The following is a 20,344-nucleotide window of genomic DNA, read 5'->3' as shown; positions in this document are numbered from 1 at the left end:
CTTCAGTCTTCACTGAGGAAGATTTGGGTGGGATACTGGTGTCAGAAATGGTATTTCAAGCGGACGAGTCGGAGAAACTTACTGACTTCACGGTAAACCTGGAGGATGTCATGGGCAGTTCAGCGAACTGAACAGTAGTAAATCTCCTGGACCGGATGGTATTCATCCTAGAGTACTGATAGAACTGAAAAAATTAGCTTGCGGAGCTACTGCTAATGATATGCAATTTATCCTTAAAATCGAGCGAGGTACCGGTAAATTGGAGGGTGGCCAATGTAATGCCGATTTGTAAAAAAGGTTCCAAAGGAGATCTGGGAAATTATAGGACCGGTGAGTCTGACGTCGGTGCCGGGGGAAAATGGTAGAGACTATTATTAAAAACAAAATTACAGAGCACATCCGAGGACATGGATTACTGAGACCAAGTCAGCACGGCTTTTGTGTGGGGAAATCTTGCCTGACCAATTTACTTCAATTTTTGAAGGAGGAAACAAACATGTGGACAAAGGGGAGCCGGATGATATTGTATATCTGGATTTTCAAAAGGCGTTTGACAAGGTACCTCATGAAAGGCTACAGAGGAAATTGGAGGGACATGGGATAGGAGGAAGTGTCCTATTGTGGATTAAAAACTGGTTGAGGGATAGGAACAGAGAGTGGGGTTAAATGGGCAGTATTCACAATGAGAAGGGTAGTTAGTGGGGGTTCCTCAGGGGTCTGCACTAGGACCGTTGCTTTTTAATATATTTTATAAATGATTTAGAGATGGAGTAACTAGCAAGGTATTAAATTTGCTGATGACACAAAGTTATTCAAAGTCGATAACTCGCGAGAGGATTGTGAAAAATTACAGAAGGCCTTACGAGACTGGGAGACTGGGCTGCTAAATGGCAGATGACGTTTAATGTGAGCAAGTGCAAGGTGATGCATGTGGGGAAAAAGAACCCGAATTATAGCTACGTCATGCAAGGTTCCACATTAGGAGTTACGGACCAAGAAAGGGATCTGGGTGTCGTCGTCGATAATACACTGAAACCTTCTGCTCAGTGTGCTGCTGCGGCTAGGAAAGCGAATAGAATGTTGGATATTATTAGGAAAGGTATGGAAAACAGGTGTGAGGATGTTATAATGCCGTTTTATATCGCTCCATGGTGCGACCGCACCTTGAATATTGTGTTCAATTCTGGTCGTCGCATCTCAAGAAAGATATAGTAGAATTGGAAAAGGTGCAGCGAAGGGCGACTAAAATGATAGCGGGGATGGGACGACTTCCCTATGAAGAAAGACTAAGGAGGCTAGGGCTTTTCAGCTTGGAGAAGAGACGGCTGAGGGGAGACATGATAGAGGTATATAAAATAATGAGTGGAGTGGAACAGGTGGATGTGACGCGTCTGTTCACGCTTTCCAAAAATACTAGGACTAGGGGGCATGCGATGAAACTACAGTGTAGTAAATTTAAAAACAAATCAGAGAAAATGTTTCTTTACCCAACGCATAATTAAACTCTGGAATTCGTTGCCGGAGAACATGGTGAAGACGGTTAGCTTGGCAGAGTTTAAAAAGGGGTTAGATGGTTTCCTAAAGAACAAGTCCACAAAACCACTATTAAATGGACTTGGGAAAAATCCACAATTCCAGGAATAACATGTATAGAATGTTTGCACGTTTGGGAAGCTTGCCAGGTGCCCTTGGCCAGGAGTGGCCGCTGTCATGGACAGGATGCTGGGCTCGATGGACCCTTGGTCTTTTCCCAGTGTGGCATTACTTATGTACTTATGTAAGCACCTGAGGAGATCAGGTACTTTCACTAGTTACCAAATATAACTGTTATTTTTTTACAAGGCTTCCGCAAAGAGGTCTCTCTCTCTGTTACCCCCCCTCTCTCTCCCCCCCTCTCCTGGCCAAACTAGAGAAATGCACTTCAGAATTAAAGTTAGAAAATATAGCACTAAATGATGAGGTAGATATAATATCGCAATGATAGAGGATCAAATTGGAGAAGGGGTTTTCTTATGTTAAAGAGGGAATTCAGTCAAATAAAATAAACATTCCACATGAAAAAGATAGCAGCGTGGAATCATTATGGATAGAAATTCCATGTGTGAAGGGAAGGGAGTATTCTTGTAGGGCTATACTAAATTCCGCCAGGACAGAAGGAGCAGACAGATGAAGAAATGTTTACAGAGATTAGGAAAGCTGGAAAATTGGGCAACACTATAATAATGGGTGATTTCAATTACTCCGATATTGACTGGATAAATATTAACATTAAGGAGTGCTAAGAAGATAAAATTTCTAGATGTAATAAACGACTGCTTCTTGGAGCAGCTAGTCCAGGACCAACAAGAGGGGGAGCCATTTTGGATCTGGTCCTTGGTGGTGTTCAGGGCATAATGCGGGAGGTGACGGTGTTGGGTCCACTGGGAACAGTGATCATAACATGATCAAGTTTCAGCTACTATCTGGGGTGAACCTGCAAAGGAAATCTAGTGTACCTGCATTTAATTTTCGGAAGGATGAGTAATAAAATGAGGAAAATGTTAAAAAGAAACAAAAAGGATTGGCTGCAAAGGTTAAGGACACTTAATCAGATGTGGACGTTATTCAAAAATACCATCTTGGAAGCCCAGTCTTGATGTGTTCCACGTCTTTGTGTACCATGTGCAAGTAGTAACTAAGTGCTGTTCATCATTTAGGCTGTCGGTAACAGGAGAGCACAGTGTGGTATGTAATAGATCCCAGATTCTGCTTGATTAGGGTGAAAGATCTTTAATTAGACATGCTCTCAAATGGAGAGCTGTAGGAGCAGAGGGAACCGTATTGGCTTGGCCAGTATGATGCTATGAAAATCATGGATCCTGCTGTCATCTTAAACCTGCCTATGTCTTGTGCCCCAGTGATCAACATTAAATGCGGGTGCTAGAGGCAACAAGAACCGGACTAGCGCCCACATTTACCCAAGTTGCATGATCGAAGAGGTCTGGTGAGAGTGCACCAGGGAATACCACAGAGCTCATTTATATTATATTTAAATGTAGCTCTTCAGCATTCTGCCCATATGATCAGAGCACTGTCCAGTGACTTCCATCCCTCTCTTCTGTAGGAGGTGGGTGGTGTTAGGGGTGCTGGAGGTCCACTGGACCTCCAGCCCTTCTGTGTCAGCATCTGGGAGGCAGGCTTGGGAGGGGCACTAGGCTACCAGGCCCTTGTCTTTGGCTTTTTGGGGAGCCAGCCCCTTGGAATGTTTGACAGGTCTAGTATTTGTTTTTTTTTGACAGCCCAGACCTGTTAACAAGTGCGGGAGGATTGTACCTGATTATATGCCCAGACACAATCCTCCCTCGCTTCCCCAGATGATCAACACTAATAATATGCCTAATTTGCATGTTATTAGCCATTGATCATTGTGGAGTTAATTCCCTGCGCTGTTCCAGCACTATTTTTATGGCACTGTTGTTGGAACAGCACGGGGAATTGATCATCGGGTCATTGGTTATTAGATAAATGGAGGAAGTATGCACCCATGCGACTGAGACTCGCTGAGAGCTGCACAGTGCAGGCTCTGACTGGAAAAGAACAGCTGTTCTGGGGAAGCCACCAAGATGAGAAGGGAGGATAACCTGGTTTAAGTTGACTTGGTGGGGGTAATTAGGAATGGCTGGCTTGGAGAAACATGATGGTGGAAGGTAGCTGGTTGAGTGATGAGTAGTAGGAGGCTGGTGGGGTTGAAGAATCGTGAGGTGAGGTGCAGTTTGAAAAAGAGGGAGACTGGTTAGTACCATAGTGTATTGAGAGAAAACTGGAGAAGGATAGGAATGGATAGAGAGAGACTGATGAGGACCCAGGCTATAATGAATAAGGAGGTATTCACTTGAGATGCAGAGGTTCCAGCAGTTTGATAGATTGCTTGTAGCAGAGTTTTGGGAATTCTGGTCACATCTTCCTGCCAGCACCTTACAGTGCTCCATTAAGAGGGTAGTTCTGTTTTTAGGTATTAGGAATGTGTTACTGTTTAAAGAAAAGTAGGCATCTATTTATATAGTGCTAGCATAACAGGTCAAACAGGTGCCTTTATATAAGCTGTGTAAATGCTCATGCTTAGATTCGATAATAATAGGTGTAGATTACCTGTTTTATAATTTATGTGTCAAAATGTGTGCCTCACTCTGTGAACGAACAAAATACATTCCTTGAATTTGATGCATACTTACAGAACGCACATAGCCAGGAGAATGGAAAAGCCCAGGGCTCCATCTGTAGAATACAATGCACATCCTTACCGATTAAGTTAAGCATCAGTTGCATAGTTCTGTTTTTATAAATATATTAGGCCTGATACTTATGTAAATGGTATGTTTATATTTTAGGGGTTACTCCTGAGAGACAGAGGCTCAGATGTTGACGCTTTGAGAACTAATGAAATCAAAAACATTCCTGAAGGCCATCAAGATGCATTTAAAACAGGTTGTTGCAGAGGGGTTCTTGAAAGCACAGGCACTCACTCAGAGAACAAATGGTAAACTGTTTGCCTTTGATTTATTCATTCAGTTATTCCATATATAGGTTCATGGCAGTTTTGCTCATAAGTTTTTTTATTGTTGTTGTATTCACAGATTCATTGAGAAGGACAAACGCTTATTTTCTCCTGGTTCTGTTACTTCTTGGTATTTACGGCTTGTCAAAAACCCCCATTTTTATCTGGTAAAGGCTCCTTTTTTTATGCTAGTTTGTTAATTTTTCCATTCCTGTTAAAACATTCCTGTTTCTATTCTGTGTGTATTTAAACTCAAAATAGCAGTAGCATGAATGTGTGTTAAACCAGGAGAGAAACTTCAGCAGAGAGTAAGAATTCTTACTGCTGAAAAAGAGGGAGTGGGAGCAGTCAAGATTGGTAATGAGAGAGGTGAGAAACTAAAGAAGAGGACTAATCTGTCAGTGTCAGTTTAAACTTCTTTTCTTCTCAAAATTAGATTACGTTACTTGAAATCACTGTTTATTGGTGTAGTACCAAGTTTATATGGAATTTGTAAGCTTTGAAATTACATATTGAAATAGTAATCCTTTCCTTCCAAACTTCAAATTGTGACCAACAGACTTTCCTGTCAAAACTCATATTTCTGAATGGTAGCTTTCTCCTGAGGAAACCACCCTTCGCAAACCCTGGCCTGTTAAGTTTGAGAACCCACTACATATAAAGACAAACTGCAGACCTCACAGCATACCCTGAAGAAAGCCACAGCACGAGGTCTGAAACATTGGTTCTCTGAGGACATACAGGCCCTTAATTCTCACAATTTGGTTTTCTACCGCAGTGAGGAGAAGATTGGCTCATGTGCTGCTGTGGCTGGGAAAGCGAATAGAATGTTGGGTATTATTAGGAAAGGTATGGAAACAGGTGTGAGGATGTTATAATGCCGTTGTATCGCTCCATGGTTCGACCGCACCTTGAGTATTGTGTTCAATTCTGGTCGCCGCATCTCAAGAAAGATATAGTAGAATTGGAAAAGGTGCAGCGAAGGGCGACTAAAATGATAACGGGATGGGATGACTTCCCTATGAAGAAAGACTAAGGAGGCTAGGGCTTTTTCAGCTTGGAGAAGAGACGACTGAGGGGAGACATGATAGAGATATATAAAATAATGAGTGGAGTGGAACAGGTGGATGTGAAGCGTCTGTTCACGCTTTCCAAAAATACTAGGACTAGGGGGCATGCGATGAAACTACAGTGTAGTAAATGTAAAACAAATCGGAGAAAATGTTTCTTCACCCAACGCATAATTAAACTCTGGAATTCGTTGCCGGAGAACGTGGTGAAGGCGGTTAGCTTGGCAGAGTTTAAAAAGGGGTTGGACGGTTTCCTAAAGGACAAGTCCATAAACCACTACTAAATGGACTTGGGAAAAATCCACAATTCCAGGAATAACAGGTATAGAATGTTTTGTACGTTGGGAAGCTTGCCAGGTGCTCTTGGCCTGGATTGGCCGCTGTCGGGACAGGATGCTGGGGCTCGATGGACCCTTGGTCTTTTCCCAGTGTGGCATTACTTATGTACTTATATACAAGAGACTCACTTTGTGTTTATGTATGCCATGGAGATTTTAAATGTCTCTATCATATCTCCTCGCTTTTGTTTTTCTTTCAGAGTATACTTATTCAGATTTTTAAGTCTGTCCCCATACACTTCATGATAATCACTGACCATTTTAGTAGCCGCCCTCAGGACTGACCCATCTTGTTAATATCTTTTGACGGTTTTGTCTCCAGAATTGTACATAGTATAGAGGCACTATCACCACCTTTGTGGCCATTCCTCCCCCTATGTGTCCAAGCATCTTTTTAGCTTTGGTTACCTTTCTACCTGTTTGGCCACCTTACAATTGTCAGATATAATCACCCCCAAGTCCTGATCTTCTTTCGTGCGCAAGTTTTTGGCAGTCCAAATGCATGACCCTGTATTTTGTTAGCATCAAATCCTGACTGCCAAGTTCTTGTGCAGTCTTTAAGCTTCAGTAGATCCCTCCTCATATTATCCACACCATCAGGTGTGTCTACTCTATTAGAGTTTGCATCATCTGCAAAGAGGCAAACGTTAATGGACAGCCCTTCTGCAGTATCACTCAAAAAGATGTTAAAAAGGGCAGGCTTAGGACCAAACATTGCAGCACACCACTGAATAACATCCTTTTCATATCATCAAGCTGATCAATCCATAGACTGGTGGGTTGTGTCCATCTACCAGCAGGTGGGGATAGAGAGCAAACTTTTGCCTCCCTATATGTGGTCATGTGCTGCCGGAAACTCCTCAGTATGTTCTCTATCTCAGCAGGTGGTGGTCACACACAGCAGCAGCTCTGGCTAGGCCTCCAAGCCTAATCCTTAGGTTTTGTTGAGGCCTGGGGTTGAGGGCTCTTTTGAGCAAGTGCAAACCTGGTGGTGCCAGGTCCCTCTTTTCTCCCCCCTCCCGCTGGCTCCGTTAAAAAAAAAAAAGAAAAATTTAAACGTCCTTAAAGGCGTTTATTTCGACGTTTATTTAAACGTTCATTGCAGCTACTCACTGGGACACCAGTTCGTTACAGCTCGGAGCGGCAAGCAGGTATTTTACCTTTTATAGCGGGCAGGGGGGTTCCCCGATTCTTCTCCTCGTGGCATATGGCGTCGGAGGGCGAGGGGCGCAAAGGGTCCGCTCCCCGGATCGCTGGAGCGCTTCTAAAGGGGATGCGGGGGTTTTACAGCCTGATTCGCCCTTGATGGGTGACAGCTTAGTGACCGATGAAGGTCCGGTCCTTCCTCCGGCGTGGCGGTTTTTCCCGCCATAAACGCCCATCCCCCGCTCCTCGCCTCCGCCATCTTGGCCGGCCACGCGGCTCGGACGGCTTCTTCGTGGGCCGCCCTTGAGGTTTGGAGACATAATGCCATGAACGCCCTTAATTTGGGCGACGGCACAAAAGCGGCTAAAGTTAAGCGCCGTTTTTTTCCCCGCGCGGCTCCTTTGCGGAGTGTCGCGCCGGACGCCATTTTGGATGCGCAGCATGTCTCTCCCCCGCTCGTGTGAGCGCCGGTTGAGGGTGCGTCTAGGGCTGTTGCCCAGGCTGCGGAAGTGCACAGTCTGGGGGGTTTTCTCCCCCGAGTTTGTTTTGCTGCTGCATCAGGCTTTCCTCATGCAAAACGCTGCCCCTGCTCCCTCGTCTGGTAAAGAGGTTGAGGTTCCCAGAGGTAACGCCCTCGGGTTGATTCCAGGCCTTGGAGGACTTTGTCTCCTCCGATGTAGATGAGGGCAGCGTGTCTGAGGTCTCCCAACGGTCCTTGCGGATTCCTTGGAGGAGATAGATCCCCGCTCGGATGGAGCGGATGACCCCTCTGCAGCGCGGCTTTTTAGCCCAGAGGATTTGCCCAACCTGTTGTTACAGGCCATGGACACTTTGAAGATTTCCTCTCCGGAGGACGTCTCTCCCTCAGCCCCTGTTGGCTCTGCCATTATGCTGGGGACGAAGCGCCCGCCTAGAACCTTCCACGTGCATGATGCCATGCACACCTTAATTTCGGCTCAATGGGATGTCCCGGAAGCGAGCCTTAAAGTGGCTAGGGCTATGTCCCGCCTCTATCCTTTGGCTGTGAGTGAACGTGAGGCCTATCTGTGGCCTACCGTGGATTCTTTAATCACTGCGGTGACTAAGAAAACGGCTTTGCCGGTGGAAGGTGGCACGGCCCTAAAGGACGCCCAAGACAGAAGATTGGAGGCGGCCTTAAGGTCGTCCTTTGAGGCAGCTGCTTTAAGTTTGCAGGCCTCTGTTTGCAGCTCCTATGTGGCCAGGGCGTGCCTGACTATGGTGCAGCGGGCTTCCCCCTCGGATCATTCCTTGAGGGCTGATTGGCCGGCCCTGGAATCGGCTTAGCCTATTTGGCAGACTTGCTGTATGATGTCTTGAGAGCCTCAGCTAAAGGCATGGCTCAGACAGTCCTCTGCGTGGCGGTGGCTTTGGCTGAAACATTGGTCTTCTGACCACGCCTCTAAATCCCGCCTGGCTAGATTGCCTTTTAAAGGCAAGCGGCTCTTTGGGGTCGAGCTGGACAAAATCGTGACCGATCTCGGCACGTCCAAAGGGCAAGAAATTACCAGAGGTCAGGGCTTGGGCTAGTACTCGTCCCGGTACCTCCAGAGGACGGTTGCAGGAAGCCCGTCGGTACCGCCCGGGCAAGTCGGGTTCCTCTGCCCCCTCTTCCTTCAAGAGGAATTTCTCCCCCAAGCAGCATTCCTTTCGCAGAGACCGCCGTCCCGGAGGGCTCCCTCCGGTCCTCCCCCGGGGTCTCGTACCCAATGACGGGGCCTTGGTCCACGCCCCAGTGCAGATTGGAGGACGGCTGTCCTCGTTTCGGGGCGAGTGGACCACAATAACTTCAGACGCGTGGGTGCTGGAAGTCATCAGAGACGGCTACAAGCTAGAGTTCTGCCGACCCTTAAGAGACGGGTTCGTACTCTCTCCCTGCAAGTCTCCGGTCAAGCTGTGGCAGTGCAGCAGACCTTGGACAATCGGATCCGCCTGGACGCGGTCGTTCCGGTGCCAGAAAGTCAGCTTGGCAAGGGACGTTACTCCATTTACTTTGTGGTACCAAAGAAAGGAGGTTCTGTCCGGCCTATCCTCGACCTCAAAGGGGTCAATCGGGCCTTGAAAGTGCGGGCACTTTCGCATGGAGACTCTCCGCTCTGTTATAGCGGCAGTGAAGGCAGGAGAGTTCTGGCCTCCTTGGACATCAAGGAAGCGTATCTGCATATTCCCATCTGGCCTCCTCATCAACGCTTTCTGCGTTTTGCAGTCCTGGGACGACACTTCCAGTTCAGAGCCCTCCCATTCGGGTTGGCTACTGCTCCGCGGACCTTTTCCAAAGTAATGGTGGTCATTGCGGCCTTCCTACGAAAGGAAGGGGTACAAGTCCATCCTTATCTGGACGACTGGTTGATCCGAGCCCCCTCTTATGCAGAGTGCGGCAAAGCTGTGGACCGGGTAGTTGCTCTTTTGAGCTCCCTGGGATGGATCATCAACTGGGGAGAAGAGCCAGCTGCGCCCGACTCAGTCCCTGGAGTACCTGGGAGTTCGATTCGACACCCAAGTGGGCAGAGTGTTCCTGCCAGACAATCGGATTGTCAAACTTCAGGCTCAAGTGGACCAGTTCCTAGTAGCCTCTCCTCCTCGGGCTTGGGACTATGTGCAGCTGTTGGGCTCTATGACGGCCACGATGGAAGTAGTGCCCTGGGCCAGGGCTCATATGAGACCACTTCAGCTATCTTTGCTGCGGCGCTGGACTCCGATGTCGGAGGATTTATGCCGTGCGCCTTCCCTTGGACCCAGCAGTGCGCAAGGCGCTGAGCTGGTGGATGCAGAACAGACAAGTTGTCTGCGGGAATGCCTCTGGTGACCCCAGAGTGGATTGTCGTCACGACGGACGCCTCTTTGTCGGGCTGAGGAGCCCACTGCTTGGGAAGGACAGCGCAGGGGCTCTGGTCTCCTGCAGAGCAAAGTGGGTCTGTCAACCTCCTGGAACTCAGAGCCATTCGGTTGGCGCTTTTGGAGTTCATCCCGGTACTGGTGTTGAAGCCTGTACGGGTCCTGTCAGACAATGCCACGGCTGTGGCCTATGTCAACCGCCAGGGAGGTACCAAGAGCGCCCCTCTAGCCAAGGAGGCTATGAAATCTTTGGACAGTGGGGCGGAAGCGAACCTGGAGCAGTTTCAGCGGCCACATTGCCGAGCCATGAATGTCAAGGCGGTCTTTCTCAGTCCCATACCTTGGAGCCGGAGAGTGGCAACTATCTGCTCAGAGGCGTTCTTGGACATCACGAAGCGCTGGGGCCAGCCAAGCCTAGATCTGATGGCGTCATCGGCCAATTGCCAAGTGCCGCGCTTTTCAGCAGAGGACGGGACCTCGATCCCTGGGAGTAGATGCTCTTCTCCAGCAGTGGCCGACACAAGAGCTCCTCTATGTGTTCCCGGCCCTGGCCCAGGTTGTGCAGGGTCGCTAGACCGGGTGGCAAAGCCCCGGCAGGGTATCCTGGTGGTTCCGGATTGGCCCAGACGTCCCTGGTATGCGGACTTGATCAGGCTCTCAGGTCGACGATCCTCTGCGGCTGTCATTGGAGCAGGGCCTGTTACATCAGGGTCCCGTGGTGATGGAGGGATCCCTCCCCCTTTGGGCTTAAGGCCTGGCTATTGAGCGGCAGCGTCTGAGGAAGAAGGGCTTCTCAGACAAGGTCATCGCCACTATGCGAAGAGCGAGGAAGCGCTCTACTTCTACTGCTTACTGCAGGGTTTGGCGTATCTTTGCAGCGTGGTGTGAAGCAGGCTCACTTTCTCCCTTCACTGCTCCAATTATCCTCAGTTGGTGGCTGTTCCTGCAAGAAGGGTCTGGAGAAAGGCCTGTCGCTCAGATTCCCTTAAAGTCCAGGTTGCGGCTCTGGGCTTGCTTCAGGGGCCGCCTGAAGGGTGCTTCCCTGGCTTCGCAGCCAGATGTGGTGCGCTTTCTCAAGGGAGTTAATCACCTGCGCCCTCCTCTGCACTCAGTGGTGCCTGCGTGGAATCTCAACCTGGTGCTAAGACGCATTGCAGAAGCCGCCTTTTGAACCCTTGTCAAGGGCATCTCTGAAAGACCTGACGTGGGAAAGCAGTCTTTTTGGTGGCTATCACTTCAGCCAGAAGAGTTTCCGAGCTCCAGGCGCTCTCATGTCGAGAGCCTTTTTCTGCAGTTCACTGAGGCAGGAGTGACTATTCGCACAGTGCCTTCCTTTCTGCCCAAGATTGTTTCTCGCTTCCATGTGATTCAGCAGCTCTGTCTCCCTTCCTTTCGTAGGGAGGACTACCCAGAGGAGTACTCTGCTCTTAAATATCTGGATGTAAGGCGAGTCATCATCAGATACTTGGAAGTGACCAATGATTTCCGGAAATCGGATCATCTGTTTGTCCTGTTTGCAGGTCCTTGTAGGGTCTGCAGGCTGCTAAGCCTACAGTGGCAAGATGGGTCAAGGAATCCATTGCAGCCGGCTTATGTGGCCGCAAGGAAGGTGCCGCCTATCCAGCTGAAGGCTCACGCCACGAGAGCTCAGGCGGCCTCGATGGCAGAGGCCGGATCCGTCTCCTTGGAAGAGATATGCAAGGCGGCAACTTGGGCTTCGGCTCATACATTCTCCAAGCTTTCCGTTTGGCGGTGGCCTGCACGGGCGGAGGCCCGGTTTTGGAGCTTCAGTGTTGAGGGTCAGGGATTTCAATGTCCCGCCCTGGGTGAGTACTGCTTCGGTACATCCCACAGTCTATGGATTGATCAGCTTGATGATATGGAAGGTAAAATTATGTATAATCATACCTGATATTTTCTTTCCATTAATCATAGCTGATCAATCCATAGCCCCTCCCAGATATCTGTACTGTTTTTATTCTGGTTGCATTTCAGGTTCAAGTTTGGTCTTCAGTTACTTCAGAAAGACTTCGTGTTCAAGTTTTTCACTTGGATTCTTCAAGAGTTGAGACGAGTTTGTGTTACAGTGAGGGTGCTGCATTCCTCTCCCCCCCGTTTTACGGGGCTGGATTGAGACATAAATTCTGCCGGCACTCCCTCCCGCTTCGTGCGGCTGTAGGGCAGCTTTGTACCCCTCCCGCTTCGGCGGTGTTAGGGTCAGTCAGCTCCTCCCGCGGTTGCGGTTGCAGGATAAGCCAGATCCCCCCGCATCGGCGGGTGTGGTGTCCCTCCCCCGCTCCGCGGGGATGAGCTGGACGGATTCCCCTCCCCCACTTGTGTGGGGATGAGCTGGGTTAATTCCCCTCCCCGTTTCGGCGGTGGTGAGCTGGGCAGAGTGTCCCCTTCGTGGTTGTAATTCTCTAAGTGCTGAGTCCTGCGGATGGAGCTTTGATATCGACATACTGAGGAGTTTCCGGCAGCACATGACCACATATAGGGAGGCAAAAGTTTGCTCTCTATCTCCACCTGCTGGTAGATGGACACAACCCACCAGTCTATGGATTGATCAGCTATGATTAATGGAAAGAAAATTATCAGGTATGATTATACATAATTTTACCTTCCTTGGAGTAAACTTTATTTACCACTACCTTCTGTCTCCATCTGCTTAACCAGTTTCTGACCCAGTCGTCCACTTTAGGGCCCATACCAAGTGCATTTGGTTTATTTATCAGTTAGCTATGCTGAACCATATTAAAGACTTTGCTAAAATCTACGTATACCTCATCTAGCTCTTTCCCTAACTCCAACTGTTTGGGTCACCCAGTCAAAGAAATTTAATCAGATTCGTCTGAAAAGACCTACCTCTAGTAAACTATGTTGCCTTAGGTCCTGCATACTTGATTTGAGAAATCTCACTATCCTCTGTTTTAGAAGCAATTTCCATTAATTTATTTACCACAGAGGTCAGACTAACTGGCCTCCTCCTTACTTCCTCTGTTGTGGAGAGGAACCACATCCACCGTTCTCTGGTGGCTCACGGACCACCTCCAGACTCTAAAGAAGCATTGAAAAGTACAGACGATGCAGCTACCAGCAAGTCCTTGCCTTTAGTACCCCCCGGATGTATCCCGCTCTACACTTGTTTACATTTAGTTTAGCTTGCTCCTTGCAAACACAGCCTTATGAAAATTGGTCTAGGTCTACCACATATTCATTCGCTATATAGGATGTATTTCTATGGTCCTCCATACCCATCCCTTCATCTGTGACACCAGAACAGAAATATTTGTTAAGCACTTCCACTTTATCAGCTTCAACATATTGGTCCTCTCACCCTTGAGTCTCACTTTTGCACTTCCTTTTATTACTTACATACAATATATAAAAATGTCTGTCTTTATTTAAACTCATTAGCTATTTTTCTTTTATTTGCATCTTTGTTTTCCTGACTACTTACTAGCTTCTCTTAGCTTTTCATGCATTGTTGCCTGCCTTTCTCTTTCTGCAATCTCTTCAATTTATGAGAGGCTAACCTGTTTTCCTTTAACCTTTTCAACTACTACTTTGAGAACCAAAGCAGCCTTCATTTCATCTTACTTTTATTTACTTTCTTTACAAAAAGGTTTATTGACCTTAAAATAGCTCTTTTTCTGTTTTGCCCACTGCTTTTTTACTTTCCCTAGTTATTCCCATCTAGCTAACAACTTTTTGATGTATATTCCCCATCTTGACAATCGGTTCTTATGAAGTCCATAACCTTCACTTTCTCCTAAAACATAATCGGGTAGCAAAGTTTTGGGGCACATGCTGCTTATTGTGGGAAGATAGGAGCTAATTCTTATTGGGTGTCTTAATATTGAACCAACCCATTTGGTGATCACTATAATGCCAGATGATCACTCGCTATAACATCAGAGAAACTCTTTCACTCTTTCCCCATTTAGAAGTGCCAGGTTTAGTATGGCCTCATCTCATGTGGCTTCTATTACCATCTGCTGGAACAATTCTTCCTGTAAAGAATCTAACATCTCCTACCTTAGATAGGCTGTATCGAATATTGTAGTTGGTTTGATTTGGCCCCAAATACATTATTCGTATTTGGCTGAATACTACTACTACTACTACTATTAGCATTTATATAGCGCTACAAAGCATATGCAGCGCTGCACAAACATAGAAGAAAAGATAGTGAGTTTAAATTCAAATACGAATAATCTAGGGCTCTACTATGCTAAATCCTACTGAAATAAACACTTGATCTTTGATTTCACATGCTTCTTTTATTTTTTGTCATGTTAAATCTCAGTGCCCATTATTCATATTCGGTAATATTTTTCATTTTTTGGGATTTGGCCAAATAGCAAAATAATGCTATTCTTCTAGATGACTCAGCACCCAGGGACATTCTAATCAACATCTGGTATATTGAAATCACCTATTAGTAGCACTTCCCCTTCATAGCTATCTTGTGAGTGTCTTCATTAAATCTCCGTCCATTTCTTTTTTTCTCTCTCTCTCTTTAAAATTTTTTTTTCTAGAATTTTCAGATACAATCGCTGCTTTCTGTTGTGATAATAGAAGTACAGAGAAAAAGAAAATAATAACATATCAACTCTTAAGTTGAGTAAAGGAAAATAAATGTAGAATTTGCCTATAGTAACCCCCCCTTTTACAAAGTTGCGCTAATGCCAACACAGCCCATTTGGCTTTGTAAAACGGGGGTAAATGAGAAAAGAGGAGCAAGAATTAGGAAGATAAGATCAGAAGAAATAAAAAAGACACCAAGTATCGCGCATTAGCTTCAGCCAGCTATAAATAGTGATCTCTTAAGCATAATGTAGAAACACTGGGTTCTTCTCTAGCTAGAATGAAATCAAACAATTGCTCAGGGTCAAAAAATAATTAGTTTTTCTTGATAAACCACAATACGTGTACACAGGAATTGTAGGAAAAAGTAGCTCCAAGGGCTAGAGTCCTAGGTTGCAAGGCCAAAAACGCGTGACACTTTTTTTTTTTTTTTTAGTTAATCTAGATAGATCATGAAATATTCTGACTTTTGAACCCATAAACAAAGAATTAATGGTTTGAAAATATAAACGAAGCATTGCATTCTGGTCGTGTTCAGTGCAAATGTCACTAGTAAAGTAGTTCTCTGGTTGATTACATCCAAAGATGATTTCAAAAAAATCTTTGAGATTCATCACTGGAGAGATCTCTTTTTGTTGACCTTCTAGTCTAGGGCTTTTGACAATATAGATATTGAGCTTTCGTTATAGGTGCAGTGTCTGTGGGCTCATCTTCAATACTTCCATCATATATTTCTTAGCCAAGCCTATTGAAGATATTATAGAAGACTTAGGAGATTAAGAACATAAGAATAGCCATACTGGGTCAGACTAATGGTCCTTCTAGCCCAGTATCCTGCTACCAACAGTGGCCAATCCAGTTCACAAGAACCTGACAGAAACCTTCCATGTTACCAATCCTGAGAAAGCAGTGGCTTCCCCCATGTCCATCTCAATACAAGACAATGGACTTACCTCCCAGGAACTTTTCCAATTGTTTTTTAAACCCAGATACGTTAAGCGCTGTTACTACATCCTCCAGCAGCGAGTTCTACAGCTTACTATTCTTTGAGTGAAAAAATATTTCCTCCTATTTGTTTTTAAAGTATTTCCGTGTAATTTCATTAGTGTCCCATTGTCTTTGTACTTTTCAAAAAAATTGAAAAATTGATTCACTTCTACCCGTTCTACACTACTCAGGATTTTATAGACCTCAGTCATATCCCCCCTCAGCTGTCTGTTTTCCAAGCTGAAGATCCCTAACCTCTTTAGCCTTCCTCATATGGTTCCTCATTTTGGTTGCTGTTCTTTGAACCTTTTCTAATTCTGCTATATCTTTTTGGAGATACAGCAACCAGAATTGAATGCAATACTCAAAGTGAGGTCGCACCATGGAGCAATACAGATGTATTATAATATCCTTGGTCTTATTTTGCATCCCTTTCCTAATAATTCCTTGCATCTCTTATTCTATTACATCTTATCTTTTATCAGTATTTCAGTCACAGGGGTTCTTTTATTAAGCTGTGGTAAGTATTAACACATTCTTACTGCAGGTTAAAATGTACTATTATGGGGGTGCGCTCAGGTGTCCAATGGTAATTTTTGCATGTGTGTGCGCTACCAAGCGTTAAAATATAAAATTAATTTTTTTAGCACTGGGGGTGTGTTTGGGAGCATTGCCATGCACTGATTAGCACAGGATTATCACGTGACCATTATTGGAAAAATAGAAAAATCTGCCTTTTACCGGCAGCACTAAAAGTGGCTTCAGTGTGTGGAAAGACCAGCGTTGGGACTACCGCAGGCCACTTTTTACTGCTGCTTGATAAAAGGGCCCTTCAGTTTGCAGATCCAAAACTTTAGTATACAAAGAACTCAGTCATAGCATGATAAATTTAGATAATAATTTAGGAAAGAAGAATTGAGTAACTGAATGGTTTCTCAGAATGAGTCCAATGTGACTGTTGTGGGTTTTTTCAGCTCTTACCATATCTTTGGAACTCTCAACTCTCTAGTTCCTTTGTGCTGAATTTGGAATAGGCTGTAAATCAGCAGGGGAAAGATGATCTATACAAAGAAAGGACACCAACATAAGAATTCCCTTGAATGGCATTGGAAATAGAGGAATAATTATTCTGAATAGTGTACACTTCTGAGTTGAGGTGGTGTTCCTGTGGCACAGGGCTTAGTGAAGCCCTGTCTGCACTGCTGCTGAGAGACTCTAAAGAGAATCCACGTATGTGGAGAACTCAATAGATCCCACGGAGCGAAAATGAAAATAAAAAAGGTGGAAATATGAACCAGGCTATCCAAAAAAGGAACCAAATAATAATCAATAAATATTGAAATAAATAATATTAATAATTTTCAAACCAAAAACAATTCCACATTAAAAGAAGACTCGACACAACGTTGTGTTTCGGCCAGATGGCCTACATCAGGAGTCTATAAAAAGAACAATGAATAGATACATAAATAAATTGTACATAATTAAAATATTTAAAAAGGTACTTAATAAAATACTCAAAACAATCAACAAAAGAGTCAAAATAGAGGAACATATCTAAGATGTAAATTATGAAAGCAATAGCAATAGCTTTGGATGTACAAGTTTAGATTTGTTACCTCCGCTGTTCCCTTGTCTGAGCAAAGGTTTGGGGCTCATGTTGCTTCTTGTGGGGAAGATAGGAACTAGTTGTTAGTGGGTGATTTTCACTTTTCTGTAATTAAAAAAAAAATAGAAAATTATTTTTGTTCACTGAAGCCATAAGAAGTTCTAATAGTACTAAAAGCTTTTTTTATGCTTTCCAAATTGAAATGTTGGAAAATATTGTGTAAAAGGGGATTAGTGTCTTTTTATGTCATAGGTAACAATAAATCTCCAAAAAAAGGGATACAAATTCACTAAATTTAGTATCTAAGAAGAAAATGTAAATATTTGGATGAATTTGAAAAAGCAGAAAGTTCAGATCTGTATTTTCAGAGCCACCCCACCCTGCCCCCACCACTCCCCATTCTCATAGTTTTCTATGGAAAATTGTTGTAAACTGTAAGTTGCTATTTTGATATATTCAGCCCAGTCTTTTCCTCTTCTCCTTTGTCACAGGCACATAGAGACATGGAAAAATAACTGAAGCAATTGGTGAAAGATCGTGGTGGAGGAATGGCCTAGTGGTTAGGGTGGTGGACTTTGGTCCTGGGGAACTGAGGAACTGAGTTCGATTCCCGGCACAGGCAGCTCCTTGTGACTCTGGGCAAGTCACTTAACCCTCCATTGCCCCATGTAAGCCGCATTGAGCCTGCCATGAGTGGGAAAGCGCGGGGTACAAATGTAACAAAAAATAAATAAAATCGTGCCAAAGACACCTTTGAAACCACCTTCACACCCTTTCACCCACATTGCTTTCTGTGAGGATCTGTTAGAAAGTGTTAGAGCTGTTGAAATGCTGATTAGTACTCCATTCCAAATTGCTTTCCTTAGCCTTCCGATGGTTTGACACAGATCAACACAGGCAAAGAGGGAAAAGCAACTGAATCAACTGATAAAACCAACGGCATCTTCAAAGCCATTACCTCTCCATTTAAAAAATCATGCAGTTGACACTTTCACATCACACCTGTTCTCCCAACATATTCATGTCTACAATTCCTCTCCTCCACAATGACAGCTTCTCAGTACGCATCCCGTATGAACACTTGTTCCTACACTTACAGCATACCCTCTAAAGATGCAAACCCTACATCTTCCCTTATGCACACTTCTCTGTTATTTATGAGAGAACCAACATATACACAAACAAACCAGACAAACTTAAATATTCATCCCTCCAACATGACATAAATCTTTACAGTCCTAATTACATCTCCTACATACATATACACACAATGATACCTTCCAAAGGAGACACCCATGGGCGCACAACTCCCTCCTACATCGAACATACAAACAACCTCTATGTACAAATTACAACCCTATATTCCCTACCTACACACTGCACAGTCCTATCCCCCACCCAGACATCTCCAAACACTCCAATCACTCATACCCACTCCTACAAATCTAAGTTGAAAACCATTCCCAAAGTCATACTTCTGCATGCTTTTCTTACTTTCAGTGAGTTTTAAATAGCAATTATCTGTTATAATTTGTACTCCACAGTGTAAGATTTTGCTTTCTTGTTCCTACTTATCCATAAAGTCAATACTTGAAAGCCCTAAATGTCAGTGTAAAAGGTTACAAAGGAATCTGATGAGAGTTTTATGGTTTTCTGAAGATTTCAGCAGCTCTCATTTTGTTGAAAATTAAACGGACAGTTTGTTTCTATAGCTGAGAGTGCCTTTAAGACTAGATCCTGCTATTAAAAGGATTTGATTGTTTAGCACAGTGTTAAAATTACAATCCTGAGGTGACAGTAACCCCTGGCATTGTCTTATCTCCCTTTCTGTAGTGAAAACTAGACATTTTTTCATCCTCTGTTTATTTCAAGTAGTTTTGTAAGCAAGTATAAACTTATCTATTGAGCAAAATAGGTTAAAACACCTGGCCATGATGAACAGACAGATGCAGAACAGTTATCAGAAATTAGGGAGGCTAACAAACTGAGGAAGACAATAATGGGTGATTTCAGTTACCCTGATATTGATTGGGTAAATGTATCAGGGCATGCTAGGGAGGTAAAATTCCTTGATGAAATACAGGATGGCTTTATGGAGCCTCTGGTTCAGGGGTCAATAAGAGAGGAAACTATTCTAGACCTAGTCCTTAGTGGAGCACACGATCTGGTGCAGGAGGTAATGGTGCTGGGGCCATTTGATAACAGTGATCGTAGCATGATCAGGTTTGATATAATATCTGGAGCAAGTATGCACAGAAAATCCAATACGTTGTCATTTAACTTTCAAAAATGAGGAGAATGGTCAGAGAGGAGCAGCTGCAGAGGTTAACAGGCATGGATTCTGTTCAAAAATACCATCTTGGAAACCTAGACCAGATGTATTCCATGTGATTAAAAAAAAAAGAGGAAGGAAGGCCAAACAGCTGGCATGGTTAAAAAGTGAGGTGAAGGAAGCTATTAGAGCTAAAAGAAAATCCTTCAGAAAATGGAAGAAGAATCCAACTGAAATTAATAAGAAACAGTGTAAGGAATAGCAAGTCAAATGCAAAGCGCTGATAAGGATGGCAAAGAAAGATTTTGAAAAGATAATTGCGTTGGAGGCAAAAACACAAAACTTTTTTTTTAGGTATATTAGAAACAAGAAACTGATAAAAGAATCAGTTGGACTGCTAGATGACCGAGGGGTAAAAGGGGCACTCAGGAAAGACAAGGCCATAGCGGAGAGATTAATGAATTCTTTTCGGTTTTTACCGAGAAAGATGTTGGAGAGATGCCAGTGCCAGAAATGGTATTCAGTGCTGATGAGTCAGAGAAATTGAAACAAATCTCTGTAAACCTGGAAGATGTAATGAGGTAATTTGACAAATTGAAGAGTAGCAAAGGGTTCAAGAGATGATTCATGAAATTATAGACCAGTGAGCCTGACATTAATGCTGGGTAAAATGGTAGAGACTATTTTATAAAGAACAAAATTATATATAAGCATGGTTTAATGAGAAAAGCCAATATGGATTTAGTCAAGGGAATCTTGCCTCACCAATCTACTACATTTCTTTGAATGAGTGAATAAACATGTGGATACAGGTGAGCTGGTCAATATTGTGATCTGGATTTTCAAAAGGTATTTGACAAAGTACCTCATGAAAAACTCCTGATGAAATTAGAAAGTCATGAGATAAGAAGTAATGTCCTATTGTGGATTAGGGACTGGTTAAAA

The 20,344-nt window shown here is 44.4% G+C and overlaps 1 protein-coding gene across 1 annotated transcript in view; it reads left to right on the top strand.

Moving 5' to 3' along the window:
• The window catches only part of YME1L1 (YME1 like 1 ATPase), a 141,074-nt gene that overhangs the window by 64,437 nt on the left and 56,293 nt on the right, over positions 1 to 20,344 (top strand). Inside the window, 4 exon segments of the mRNA XM_030199278.1 lie at positions 4,368 to 4,466; positions 4,468 to 4,516; positions 4,614 to 4,687; positions 4,689 to 4,701. Coding sequence (XP_030055138.1) covers positions 4,368 to 4,466; positions 4,468 to 4,516; positions 4,614 to 4,687; positions 4,689 to 4,701 — 235 coding nt within the window.

This window comes from Microcaecilia unicolor, chromosome 1, assembly GCF_901765095.1.
Source record: "Microcaecilia unicolor chromosome 1, aMicUni1.1, whole genome shotgun sequence".
NCBI classification, from domain to species: Eukaryota; Metazoa; Chordata; class Amphibia; order Gymnophiona; family Siphonopidae; genus Microcaecilia; species Microcaecilia unicolor.
This window is presented reverse-complemented; position numbering and strand designations above follow the sequence as displayed.